This window comes from Trematomus bernacchii, unplaced genomic scaffold, assembly GCF_902827165.1.
Source record: "Trematomus bernacchii unplaced genomic scaffold, fTreBer1.1, whole genome shotgun sequence".
Lineage (NCBI taxonomy): Eukaryota > Metazoa > Chordata > Actinopteri > Perciformes > Nototheniidae > Trematomus > Trematomus bernacchii.
This window is the reverse complement of record NW_022987973.1, coordinates 10391326-10406439: the sequence shown is the minus strand read 5'-3', so window position 1 is coordinate 10406439 and position 15114 is coordinate 10391326. Positions and strand designations below refer to the sequence as shown.

Sequence of the window (15114 nt, the reverse complement as noted above, 5' to 3'; positions counted from 1 at the left end):
GCTTCTTCATGCGACTGGACACTGATATGGCAGGCCGGGTAATCACATTTTAAACAATTACATATAACCCATTTAAGTATTTTCGAATCAATCCCATTCTAGGTTTTTGTTTATTCAGAGTAACTGTATTCCTCCTCCTCCTCCAACAGATGTTACAGCAAAGTATAGATAGAGAAAACATTGTTATAACACTATTAAATAAAAAGGCATGCACATAATATTTGAAATACAATTATTAAAATGTACAGAAGTACACATTTAGGTAGATAAGTAGCAACAGTATTTATAGCAGAAAATAAATGTATCTTGTAGTCGTAGATGACGTTTGGTATAACAGTAGTACAACTATATCTACATTACATGTACATTCATAAATGTGATTTATTTTGGGGGAGTGGGAACCAGTTTTTTTAATATTTTCATTAAAACAAATTAACTATATTAAAAAGCAACATCATTTTGTATAATATTTTTAATCATTTTATATATTTACCAATGTATTAGTTTAATTTAAAGTATTAATGTTTGATCATTTGTATTCCTGCTTGGTTGTTACAGAAAACAGAAAAAACACAGACACAAATGCCAAACAAGGCTGATAAAGTGTGGGTTGTTATGGTATTTTTTAAAAATCAAAATAATATGAATCAACAATTTCAGATTTAATTCAAATTATTAGATAATAAATACAAAATAATTAGCTAGTAAGTAGGTCAAATTTGTAATCATAATTTTAGTAAAAAAGGTCAGGAACTTGATCTACTATCTCGTAATGTTGACTTAATGATTTGAATACATTGTCCATAATTGTTTTATTTAACCTGCTATCTTGTAATGTTAATTAAAAAAGTAAAAATAAATATACTTGTATATTATTTTACATAATTTATATATTACTTGCAAAGTTTAACTACAGATGATAGTGATCATTCAGTTTTATCTGATAAGCTAAGCAGTCCTACTCAAATATCACAGCAATGAGGCTGCGCAAATGAAACCAGGTTACATCCTTAACTGTCGATCTGGGAAGTTAAAATGAGTGGTCTAAACACACTTGCTTGTGTGATAATGATTTCTGTGTAAAGTAATACAATATTTTAACCAGAGCTTTTTACATCTGGACTCTTGCAGGCCAGAGTTGCTGAAGTGAACAAACTTAAAATGAAAAGGATGGATAAAAGAGATATTCCCAGTTTTATTTAGCAAAAGTGTAGATGGATGTGAGATATTACTGAGAATTGTGAGAAGATATTTTCTACCCTTTGTTTGATTCCACTTTGATGAATGTATTAAGAAATAAAAAGAGTCAATCAGAGGCAGATTGGTTCATAATTTAAGACTGTATTTATCACACCAGAAAGTGTGCACAACAATACAAAACTCACAGCAAAGTAAGACTGACAAGTTCACCGAAACTAGTAGAATCAAGTCTCTTTGAACATACCTGTTATCTTATCATAACACACAATAGATATATAAATATAGCAAACATAACAACTCTTACTCTGACAAAAATAATATATTATTTCACAAAAATATATAACTTTGTAGGTGTATTTAAATATTTTAAGTGTCTCGGTTGTTTTTCTGGGTAGTGCATCACATTAGAAGATACTTTGAAGTGGAGCATAGAGGTTTATAAAATGAATAAATAAGCCAAGTGTAATGAAAAAAATGGTCAGTGTTGGTCGATAGATATGCTGTTTATAATGTATATATTAATATGTACTGTTTTTTGTTCTAATTAAACCATACTTTGGTTCCTTCAGTGCTGAATGTTGATGTGTAAATATAAGTGAAAGATGCACAAAACAAATAACATTGTCATTACACAATAGAAATCCTGAAGTGCTGCTTATTTCAACGAGGTATTGCATAGATAAATGAGAATATTGGTTATGTGGGTGAGGAGTTGTTTCCTGATCCAGCAGGGGTGAGTGGGGTCATGTGCCGGGGCAGAGGAGGGCGGGGCAGGGCAGGACGATGAGCAGCATCAGCAGTCCCAGAGAGAGACACAGAGGACTGTGGCCCAGTGCCAGCGCCCCTGACTTCCCTGCAGGAACACAGTGAAACCAATACCATCATAGAGCCATGCAATATAAATGATACGTGTGGGTATTCTGCTTTTGTATGTCATAACAAAAAACACTGTGAAAGAAATTTCCCCTCCAAAAAGAGCCAATTAGCATTTATGTTGTTCGCTATTACTCTCGTGGTGATATTTGTTTTGATTGTATATTATACTAAACTATTATTAGTCTATCAAACAGTAAGTTGTATGTAATTGTGAGATAGTTGAATCTCTTATAAATCCCCCAATTGTGTTTGACTTTGTCCCAATTCCACACTTCTTTCTACTCCTAACTAGGATTTTGTATACACACATGAACAATCAAAATTGAGGATATTATATTTAGGAGCTATTTAAATCAACAAAATGTAGATGATGTGAGACAGCTCCAGGATGACCTCAGACAACGAAACAATACAATTAAATATTAGATATTTGGAAATACATTTTCCTTTTCTTTGTTGTTGGACTAAGTTTATTTTGGAAATATTTAAATAAAGTTTGAGTGATGTCTGTCAGTGGAAATCTAATATGATTTACATTCAGTGCAACCATAAGTACATCTCTGTTATACTAACTTCAAAGATACAATATTATGAACATTAGTATATAGCTTTATATATCTTGATTAATAATTAATAATAATATGGAATTGGGACATAACTTCGCTTGGAGCTAAAAAAAACAACAATTCAGCTTTAGAAAAAAAGACCCTTCTTTACTGTCATCAGTGAAACAAGAGTTGTCTGGGTTTTAGTGGTTTACCTCTGAAGTCTACAGGCCTGTCCTCCCACGGTGTCAGCACCAGAGCCAGAGCGGTCCTCTGAACGTCGGACAGAGCAGAGAGCTGCTCCTCAGTCACTGCAGACGCTTGCTCATAGGAGAACATGCCGATCTGTCTCTGGTGAAACACCACCTTTTGGAAATGAAAAACAGACAAATAGACAAAAAAAGAAAACAAGACAATATAGGACCTTTTAGAATATATTCACCATGAAATGTAATTATGCTGTGAATATTGTTTAAATTAAATGTCGACTTACAGCAAACTTATCAGATGGTATCATTGTGACAGCTGCAGGTGTCATTCCTTCTATTTGCTCTTTCGCCAAAGCTGACATAGCCATGTCTGGGAGACCAGCTGTAAAAAAAAGTCGCCTGTGTCAAAAATATTGGGATCCAGTAAAAAGAAACTCAGACAGATGTCCAATTTACACAATTTAGAATTTACACATTTTTCCTTGTATAATGGTATTTAGTACAGCTGTCCACAATGCAACTAGTTACAGAAGAACCATGACACATTTTGAAATATTGTGCGTAAAATCCTTATAGTGAAGGCATAATACCTGCCAGAACTCCTATCTCAATGAAGATATCAGTTCCCCACGCACTCATGGGTCCAAAGGCCAGACTGTGAGCGAGTAGCCCAACAAGAGCCAGCAGCTGCTCCTCAGAGCAGGAGAGCCTCAGCTGACCCAGCCAGAGCACCGCCTTACTGCAGCCACCCGGGGGAGACACAGCATGGGAAGTGGATGAGGGAGGAGAAATTACTACTACTGAATAATGTCAGCTGCAGAGTTATTCTCAAAAATAAGGCATCAAAAAGAGCCTGTTTTATATCTGCTCACCTGAACTCAACAGCGTTGAAAGAATTCATCTCTGTGGTTTTAGCTCCACACAGAATGTATCCCATAGCCACCAGTGTGCTGGAGTCAAGCTGGCTCGGACTTTGTTTGGTGGAGTTTAACACAGTGGTAAACAGTGCAGAAAGCTGGGATAAAAAAAACAAGAATTATGACATTAAACACACTTAATCATCACAGTTGTTCAGTCCGGCATAATGCAGTCTAATACAGCAGTCCAACTTTAATGAAGATATTGTTTAGCATTTTTTGAGACCTTTCTAAAGGAAACAACTTTTTTTGTATTTCTTTGCCTCCTTGTCATGCATAACAATTGGTGGTGGGCACTTCAACAACATTCAAGTACCAAAATACTGAATGTATTAGTTGTTCATTTACTTATATGACAGATTTATTTTTATATCAAACATGTCTAAAATTAAAGTTTGTGTGGTTTCTCACTAAACTGCTGTACACCTGGAGTTTAATCCTGGTGAATTAATATAAAACATAAAACAAACCCATCAAATGGGTTCAACTTTGTTGTCCACTATGATTTGACATTGGCTCATTAAATGATTCTTAGTTGTAATAGATTAATGTACATTTTACACACTATGCTCTCAGAAAATAAATATTTGTAACGTAATATAATATAAAAATAATAAAAAAGGGACACACTGGTATCAACTTTGACCAAATTTGTTCAGAACTTAGTACGACTTGTTAACTTTTACACCTGCAGCAGCTACCTGTCTGTTGCTCCAGGCGCTGACAGACCCCAGAGCAGCGATGCTTGTCCGCTCCGTCAGTCGGAGGCTGCTCAGCTCCTCCAGTGTCAGCTCTATCGTTATTCCTCCAAGCTGAGAGATCACAGACTGGGAGAAGGATGAAACCGGGCCGTATATCTGCACACACCCAGTAAAGACAGCACAGACACTAAGTGTTCATATCTGGACTGAGGAAGGGAAACAGTCTCATATCAAACAGATCTGAGAGGTTCTTAGACCGACTGAGGAATACTTCAGATCTCACCTGTTTGACTCTCTTGAGCACCTGGCTGCGCTGGTAGGATGCGAGAAACGTGTCCTGACCCATCAGCTCCAGGCAGTTGGAGAAGGCCGATGGGGACATGCTGGTCAGACTATTGGAGGTCCAGACAGAGGGAGATGTTGTATGCAGAATCTCACAAGTAGGAACCATAGGAGTCGCTGGTTAAGACACAGACACAAATATCTGATCAGGAGATGCTATTGACATACAACACATAACTATATAAAGCATATGAAATGGAAAAAAAAGTAAAGAATATGAACTTTTGTTGTACTTATTGTATGAATTTCCAATACTTTATTCAAACCAAAAAACACTACAATTTTCTTGAACAATAATTGGCTTGCCATACATTTAGGGAATTGTATGACATTCAATATGGTGCATCCTCACAATGCTTGTTCTGCTCAAAGTGTTATAACTTTTGTTACTATTACTGTGTTTTAACACTTCAGAATTTGAACAGATTAAAAACAGTTATATGGAATTTAATAAGTCAGCATTAAAGGTGCTTTGAATCTCACTGTTTCAAGTCCTTGAGCTAAGCTAAGACTTTTCAACAGACAGACACCAGAGTGATATCGAATGTCCAGCCTAACACTAGGAAAAAGCCATAATGTCAAACTCTTTTTTCAAAGACAGTCTGTTTGTTAAAAGCTATCCTGTTACTGCCTTGGTTTCAGTAGCTGAAATAGGCATTATTGACCAAAATGTTAAACTGTTTCTTCGCTGACTGACTATTAGACTGAGATGTTAGGAACCAAAGAGATGCTCACGTGAATCAGGATTTATTTTGAGAAAGCCCAGGAAAAACTGTAGAACAAATTGTTGCTTCTCAAAGAATCTCTTCCTCTCGTTCTCGTTGAAACAGTCGATCCCCACATCCCCACGTTCCCACTGACGCTGGCTCATGAACAGCTTCTCTATCCGGCCCACAGTCATCACCGCCTGGGGGAACACAAACATCAACACTTACGGACAAACAATGAATGTTTACGTGAAACTGGGAACTTCACAACCTGATCCTGACACTTACGGGAGAAGCGACACCTGAGAGATTTGTTTTCAGCCTTTGTTGGTCTTACACGCCATGGATTAAGTAACAATCACTAAGCCTCACTTTAGATTTCTGCACGTTGACTAAATCCGTAACAGGAACTAGTTTTGCAATTTCCTTCATCTCAGGAGCAAACTGTCAGTCAACCTCAGGAGTAATGCAGATGTTATACCAAACAAATAGAAAACCCTGCAGTAAACTCACCAGGGAAATCTCCTGCAGTTTGTTTTCAGGCAGGAAGAATAGAAACCGGTCCACCTGGCTGAGTGTTGTCTGGTTCCAGTTGTTGACCGGGCTGTGGGAAAACAGAAGAACAATTTTTCATAAAACTGGTAGAGCATTTGTCATATAAAACATAATCCATATAATTCTGATTATTTACATATGTTCCTCCTTAATTGTTAACGTACATAGTTCACTGTATAAGTTAAGGAATCCCAAAAACACACTTTATAGTGGAAAGTCATCATGCATTATAAGGAGGCTGATTTCTTAAGATGCATTGGAAAGTTTGTTGATTCATTCAGTTCTCATAATGGCAAAATATCATTATGCATAAAGCCATGTTCACAAAAACAGCCATCCTCTTCTATGCTTCTTATAGCAAATTAAATATTCACTGAAAATTCAAAAGCTGCAGACAAACTGTTAAACTTATGAAGTTAGGTTATGTGTTTACTCTGATTACACTTCATATTTTTACAAGTGAATGTATGGTTTTCTTTGGAGTCATCAGAAATGCGCCAAGGATATGTAATGGCATGTTTATGCTACCATGTGGTTCAAAAGTTCACTGTTGAATTAAAGCATAGAGAATCCAATTCCAACTAATATAGTTTCAGTTATAGGTGGTATCGTTACCCGAAGGCAGCAGGTTCTTGCAGGATACGAGCCATAATGTCCATCTTGCTGTTGCTGTAGCAGAGACCTTGGAGGAAATCCAGGTCCTCGATGAAGAAGCTGCGGTCCAGCTGAATCAACACCTCATCCACCACAAACGGAGCCATAATGCCCAGTGAACGAAACTCCTCCTCAGTGAACACCCCTGTGTACATGCCCTGCAGAGAAAGGGTCCACAAAACGCTGATCACAAAGCAAATATGACACTCTCTTCACATATGAACATCTACCATCTTCTTCTTGTTTATTTGCCTTTGTTATATATATTTTTTCAAAGAAAAGGAATCAGTATAGCGACACGGTTTGGCTCTACTGACCATCCTCTGCACCATTTTGTCCACCAGCAGGTCTTGTTTTGTTCTGGAGAGCAAGAGGAAGTGATGAGGTTCCTGGACAATTATTTTCCTCAGAGTCTCCATCATATCTGTGGGAAACTTCTTAATGGTGCTAACCCTGTAAAATAAAAATGATAAAAATTTGTTTTATTTTACAGTAAAAAAATTGAACATCTAATATATATTTCATATCCAAATGGAGCAAGTGGCCTTTTACCTTTAATGTTATTGAAGTAAACGTTACAATATGTGTTAATATTTAATAGCTCATGATATGTGCACAAGGCTTTTCCATATATCTCCTGCAACATAGGTTTTTGACATATAATTCTTAATGATGAGATGAACTTTTCCCCTCAATAATGTTTTAAAGTATCTGATAATTATGCTAGCACATTAAAAGTACAGTGATCATTGTCAACTTTTGACTTACGGCATGGAAAGGGCAATCTCAGCCCCGAGATCTTTGAGCAGCTCAGAGAAGAACTCAAACTGATACAGCTCCTCGATCACACACTTTTTCTGTCCAGAAGATGAAGGACAGAGGAGAAAGAACATCATGTCTCTTGTATTTATAGTAAGCTATTTATTTTAATTACGTCATATTTATTATAGATAGGTAGATAGAGTGGCATCAATCTAACAGGTAAGTTTACCAGGGAGGTGTGAAGAACACCAGGCTGCTGTCTGAGGGAGGTCAGGATTTTTCTCACTGAAGAGGGTGAGGAATCAGCTCGAAAACGTTCCTGTAAGACCTTACAACTCACACCCTGGCCCACTGTTCCCAGGCTCCTGATTACATAGAGATTAGTGTCAATATTTTTAATGTATTTGTTACATACACTGTTAAAAGACAGAGAGAATTAGAGAATTTGCTGCCAATAGTATCTATAATTTGGATATAGACTAGAAGTTGGCACAGAGAAAATAGTATGTACACATTTATCACAGAACTTTACTTACAGAAAATCTTGTTTGATTACGTTTGGTCTACTATCAAGCACCTCTTTAAAAATTGCTTTAGCCTGGGGAGAAAATGGAGAAAACGTTATTTTGCAACAGGTTTTTTTCTGGGCTGCTTCTTCCCCAGTTTAAAGGATCATGGATATCTGATATGAAGACAGTTTTTGTCTGAGTTGTTTGTATTCACAGGGACGTCCATTCATAGTGTCAGTGAAGATGTGTTTGAGTCTGCCTCTCCGCTCAATTATTAAGCAGTTAATGAAGATACTGTCATATACACCTAATCATGTCACACAGAGGAAGCATGTTTAATCAGAGGAAGCAGGAAGAGATCACAATGTTTAAGTCACAGGCTCGGGTTATATGTCAAGCAAGCTTTTGGGAACTGACAAAACTCTCGATAGCCTATATTCCAACGTGGGGCAAAACATTGCATTGAATTACTTTCTCTGTTAATAACTATATCTACACTTTCTAAAAATGGTTTGCACAAATGTTACATAACTTCTCATAATTTACATTATTCAAAAATCTGAAAAGCAGAGGTCAGTTAAGAAAACGTTTAGAAATATATTGGGATATTCTGAAACCATTCATTTTATTGCTTAAAACTAACTGACTTCGTATCTTTTGAGGCTTCTCTGATATTTGTCCAAACAAAACAACTTGACAAATAAATATAACTCTTTGAATGAACCTCTTTGCATGCCCACTGTGATGATGACTCATGAGATGGGAGCGAATGTATTAGGAGGTACAGAGCAAACAGGTTGAATACAATCGACAACACTAGATTGGCTGTGTGATACCTGCTGTGTGTTCCAGGGTTTGGAGGATGCGGTGGTGAGGTTGTTCACAAGCAGACGAGTCCTTGGCATGACGCTGAGCAGGGGCGTGCAATAGAGCAACGGCTCCACATCATCCTGCCAACCCACTACTTCTGGGAAGCCCTGGTGACAACAGAGGTGAGACAACACAAGGACAAGTGTTTCAGCCGTCCAATAATACAGATAAATACCCACACAACTCCAAAAGACTTAAAGAAATATGAAATCTACCCATAGAGAGAAAAGGTGAGATTTTTTCCATACATTTCTTCAAGTCAAGGATCTAAGTGTGTGATGTACCCATAGTTTTGTGGAGATAGCATTAGCCTGTGGCGGGCTGAGGCCTGGTGTGTGTTGGGCCATATCTGGGAGGGAAGTCAGCAGCTTGTCCGACGTAAGAGTCAAGAAGGTCTCTGTCTTTATTCCCACAATGAGCGAGCCGAGCTTCTGCAGCTGGCCGGGATCGGTGAGCTGGGCGGAGGGGAGGCGGTGTTAGGCTCAGGGTGCAGAAATACAGAGAGTATCTCTATACTAAACTCACATTGTGATGGGTTTATAAAATAACTCACACTTGTCATTGAAGACAACTTCTCCACAATTATGGAAGCCTGAAAAATATACAGAATGACAGCAAATGAATACAAATAAAATACTTTAGTACCTTAGTATGTCGGATGATTTGTATGTAATAACTTGAGCTCTGTACACTGTCCTTCCCATTAATTCCCTATTAACTAGAATAATTTAACTTTACGTTTGCTTCATGATGTATCTGTAGGTTCGAAGAGGTTTATCCTCCAAGGACACCTTGTGACGTGCAAAAGCAGCTGTGAGGCAGAGGTAAAAGTAAAAGGCTCCAGTTCAGTTGATAGCTGAGGTTGAAGTTAAGCCTAGGTTTTTGTCTCATGAGCCGTCTCGCTTCAGGGGTCAGTTTGCTGCAGACCGACTGCCTGTCAGCTGTTCCTCAAACCTACAAGCCCCCACCAGCTGCCAGGAAACCCAACCAAGTACAACAAATAGGGGCTGATGCAGTGAAAGAAACTCACTAAACCCCTGATATTCCTTTTACACAAAAGAAAACTGTGTATGTTAAATGGCAATAGAAATTGAGCGATAGAAGATGATTGCTGCATCTTCCTCTTTACATTACAGGTTGAGTATGCTCCCCTACCTGAGCAGGGCTGAATGGAACAGCGCTGAGGGCAGGGAGGGCAGAGAGCAGCTGTGAGGGGGTGACGCCCTGCAGGAAGGTCACACCCAGCGAGGGCAGGAGGTGGCTGAGCTCTGCCAGGCGGTCAGGACTGAGCAGGGAGGGGAATTTTAGTTCTGCGCTGTTCAGTAACACACTGGAAATCTGAAAGTTAGGTTTAGAACAAGCACACGGACAGAAATGATATGATATGAATACTCCTTTGAATGAAAACACACATATTAAAATATAAAAAGAAAAAACACAAAGTAACTTCTCTGTTCCTACCAGATGGCTGGGCAGACCTATACTGTCACGTGTGCAGTTCATCACAATGTCCCGGATGACACTGAAGGCCTCAGTGTCTTTGTATACAAGGAGGTCCTCAGGGTCTGCCATGCATGACAGATTACCAAGCCTAAAAGAGAAACAACGTTTTATTGACAACACACCTGGGAGCAGTTGTGAATAAATGTGCACATCTTGTATACAAATTGTTCACTCATAGTTGCCCAAAGCAAATCTGACAATAGTATATCTGTAAGATAAAAGCTAGAGACAGAGCCGTATTACTGGTACACTAGTTTACAAATGCATAAGTTGTTTCTGCGTGGGTTTCTAGATTTATATATATCTTTTTTTATATTTTAAATTACACTTCAATTCAAAACACTACAATTTCTGTAGTGAAATTCCACTATAGATTGTGCAAAACAGTAAACTTTCTTTTTTCTTTTATGCAGTAATTTGATCACTTAATATAAAAATAAGTGACTACTTTAAATAGTTGACATATACAAAGTCATATAAGATTTTGTTAGAATTGACCATACTAACAGAAAGTCACGACTCAAATGTACGAATACACGTTAAGTGTAAATTACATTAATGATATTATTATTATAAGTTATATTGATGTAACTTTATCTAACTATGGAAGCAACATACTTGACCGATTATTACTTTACACTTATACTAACTAGTGTCAAATTAACCTGAAGAAATTAATCACACTACATGTAAATGTGTTTTGCCAGGTTACAACAGGTGAGTTTATGTCTAAGAACAGTTGACATGGACAGAAAGGTTGAAGGTGCCTTCCTTCAGTCATTCCTTACCTGATAAAATCCTGAGCCGTCAGATTCCTGTAGGTGCCGATGACTTTGTGAGCTATAAACTCCTGCTTTAGAGAAGTGAGGGAGTTTCTCTGCAACACATCCAGCCCGTCCAACAGCTGCAGAGAAACACGATGACAGAACTCTGTGTCTGAACATGTGAAATTTAAAACTTTTTGAAATGTGAGGAAATATTATTAGAGAAAAGATTATTTAGATGTCTTCAAACCTATACAGAACAGAACCATGATTCATTCAAAGGAATCATTTCACATTTTCCAAAAATGAGCTTTTTTGCTCTGTTGGTTGTAAAATACAAAGCATTAAGTAAATGATACAGCTGTTCCACTTCGAACAACGTATAGAACCAATATTTAGTAATGTTCTAAACATCTTAATGTGGAAATGTAATATTGTATATCATTAAAACCCTTGAAATTCATGGTTGAGTGCTGAAAGGTCAGTAACCCCTTTTTCTTTGGGTCATTGGTAATTCATGTGTTCCTATCTTTACTTATTGAACACTAGCTGGGAGCATATGACACGCATTGACAGAGAAAGAAGAGTCTGTCTTTGCTTTCCTGTGAGCAGTTTGTGACAGCTCTGCTCTGCCCGAGGATAAAGCAGCTGACGGAGTGCCAGCTGCTCGGGTTTCTCAGCCAGGTGTCAGGGCTCAGAGGCTGTTACCTGAGCAGAGGCGAGGTGTTGGAAGTTGTGGAAGGGCAGGTAGGCAATCAGGTTTCCGGTGTCCCTGATGAGTGACTGATGACTTCTGATAATGTAAGAGGCAGGCATAACTTTGCTGTACCACGAGCCAAAGGCCTGCCGCTGGTCCAGAGTCATGATCTTCAAGTCTCTGTTAATGGTCTCCCTCCTAGAAAAAAAATATATTAATACGATTTTTATTGTGTTTTAAATTAACTGTTTTATTGAATATTGCATTGCATTTAAGCAATGTAAACAAAGAGAGGTTGGGTTGGGTAACACATATTCAACTCAAATGGGCACAAATATTGAAGAAAACATTTTGGTGAATTCACTTCAATTGGTTTTTGATACGAGTTAGTTGAGATGGTTGATAAATACACGTTTTGTTAAATTCAGCGAATATCTAATCACGGTTGTTTGTGTACTCAGCAAGGGTTCATGCTTGTTCATGCTTGTGTACAATACAGAGGGAAGGAGGAATATATTTGTTTTTGAATTTGGATGGACAAATCTCAAGAAAGTATAGTCAGAGGAAATAAACTGGGCGATATTTAAAAAAACTCTAAAGAGGTGCAAACAGATACCATGACTCTGTCTAAAGGAAGAAAAGGTCTCTGATTTTCAATAACACGTAATATCTTGTTTGTGTACTGGATTTTATGGTGCGAATTGTATGACCGGCTGTTTTCTTCTTCATTTACCAGGCTTAATGCTAAGCTATAATTGACTTGCCTCTGGCAGCTACATAATTACCATACATATTGTCTTAGTGGTATCATCAATGGACACTTGTTAGGTCCTTCTATAAAGAAAATAAACAATAAGTGCATGTTTGACTATGATACTATGAGAGAATTTGTAGCATAGTTGTATTTTTTCTTTAATTGTACTGTCTAGAGACAAAACTTGAGATTAATTTGGTCTTGAGTATACAACTACATTTCTTTTTGTTCTACCTTTTAATGTCTTATCTCTTTGGAGATTGAAATCTAGTCAGTGAACCAGTTTCCTTTACTTTCTATGTATTATGCATGGTCCTGGCACCTCAAGGTGCAATGACACATCTCTTTTTTCACAGAAGCCTGACACTAGTGCTGTGTTGAGAGGGAAGCATAATGTGTGTAGGTGAGATTGCAGGATTGTGCGACATTGGTAATAAATCATGGTGTTCATTGCATACTCTTGGCAGATGATAAACTCAGTTCTGATTCACGTCAAACATAAACAGCACCACAAATTAACTTCTAAGAAACCAAGGAAACAATCATCATTCACACACCAGAGAAAAAGAGAACAAAACTGCTTAGAATAAGTAAAACAATATTGAGATTATTACAAATTAGTATTTGTTCATTCTAAATGATTAGTTGACACTATGACTTACACATTGATGTTGTTCTGCAGTGAGGGCAAAGCTTGGATGTCAGCTGGGCTCGCTGCAGCAAGCAGGGCGGCCAGATCCGGGAACAGACTGCCATCTTTAACCAGGTGGGTCTGGAACAGCACTGAGACCATGGTGGACAGGTACTTTTTTGGCAACTAGCAAATAAAAGCAAATACCAGTTCTGTGTCAGCTGGAATGTGCAACTGTATACTGTGTAATAACTAAGAATTAAGAAGAAGAAATAATGTAAGGAACAGAAAATGTTCTGGTAGGTTTCACATTGTTGTGTAATGGTGTTTTCACCTGCAGTGTATCCTTGTTTCTGCTGTAGTACTGGAGGATCAGTCTGATGGTAGTGATGTGAGCTGAACTGAGCACTGAGCTCAGGCTGCTCAGAGGGATACTGAAATACTCCTGGACACATAAAACGTGAATAATTAGGATTATAAACACATCAAATACAGTCATGTATAATACAAGAGTGTGCATGCATACAATAAGGATCTACAGCCGTGCTGGCAGCTGTGCAAGGCCGGACTTGGGCACAGTTGTGCTTTGAGCTAAAAGCTAATGCTGAGTAAGTATAATATTCACCCTGTTGACCATTTTTACGTTACCATGTAAGCAATCAATTGTAGGCGAAGGATGGGAATGTAACTCGTTTTGCAGGTACATGAACATTAACCAAAGTTTGAGGCAGATTGAAGTTTTGAAATAATAATCATGCCAGATGAAAAGACAGAGAGCCATATTAGTGAATAGGATACATCATTTGAGGAACATGGATTTCTGCAAATAATTTGAGCTGAAACATTGGGTAAATGTTCAGGGTTCAGGATTTCACAGGGCAAGTTAATACTTTGACCTTCTGGTGGCTCTAGAGGAATAATCAGGGGATCAGCAAAGTCATTAGGATTCATCCTCTTGGGATCATGCATGTCTGGACAGAATTTCATTGAAATCCATTCAATAAGTCAATATTTAAGTCAGATCAAAGCTACTGACAGAATGACTCTGCCATCCCTCCCCATGCAGCTAGCCATGCAGCTAGCATATCTCAAAACTCACATTAACATTTAAGTTTGGTATAATTCACCTTAATGACGAGCAATTCATTACTGCTCACGTCCCTTGCGGTCTGCATCAGGCTGGTTAAGACTGTCTACAAAATAGAAACAAAAACACTATTAACAGGGGGGTTAATGTCACCATATAATCTGGTAGGCTGTTTTAACTCATCATTGTATTTGTCAAATCAAATGTGTCAATCTGTAGAGATTACACCCAGAGGAAGAGATTCATTATGTCTGTATGGATGACAGGAGGAGTAACCGTACATCAGCCTGTACACTGGAGGTCATACAGTGACACGAATGGTAACTGATATGTTTGAGGATTACATAAAGTCAATGACATTGTTCTACTGAGTAGCTGATTGACTCTTTATGAATAACATGTGAGGGAGAAACTCAATTCATACTATGCTCTGACTAACCAACAGAATACATTTCTAAGAAAAGTATACTTCCTCCACCACTGATAGCAAGTTACCTTTTTTACAAACAATTAAAGCACAATCAAACTACATACCCCAAAGCACTGCAGCAACACCCTCTTTTTGTCGAAGTTTGTCTCCCTCTCCAGATAGTGACCTACAGACGTTAACACACTCAGTCGTATGTTCTTGTTGACGTACAGCGAGGTGTTCTGGACTTCCTCAAGTGCCAACAGTATCACCACTGCAGTGCTGACCACCTGCTCCAGCACTGTGGCCACAGGTGGAGTCATCAGCCCCTCCACCCTGTACCTCAGACTCTCCACCCAGCAGCGCAGCATAATCTGCAGGGCCATGATCTGGCTGGCCCCCGGCTGGCAGGCGGAGGTGAA

General features: G+C 38.2%; 1 protein-coding gene across 1 annotated transcript; it reads right to left on the bottom strand.

The window, feature by feature from the left end:
- Nucleotides 1-1321: 1321 nt before the first annotated feature.
- Nucleotides 1322-9437, bottom strand: strc1 (stereocilin 1). The gene is made up of 17 exons (XM_034116856.1): nt 9401-9437; nt 9132-9302; nt 8814-8954; nt 8005-8066; nt 7698-7833; nt 7475-7563; nt 7024-7159; nt 6668-6864; nt 6011-6101; nt 5526-5697; nt 4732-4907; nt 4449-4604; nt 3703-3845; nt 3421-3569; nt 3115-3212; nt 2837-2987; nt 1322-2053 (listed from the first exon to the last, which is right to left on the bottom strand). The coding sequence occupies exons 1-17, from the start codon at nt 9407-9409 to the stop codon at nt 1944-1946; spliced, it is 2187 nt and encodes a 728-aa protein (XP_033972747.1). The 5' UTR covers nt 9410-9437; the 3' UTR covers nt 1322-1943.
- Between the last annotated feature and the right edge of the window lie 5677 nt (nt 9438-15114).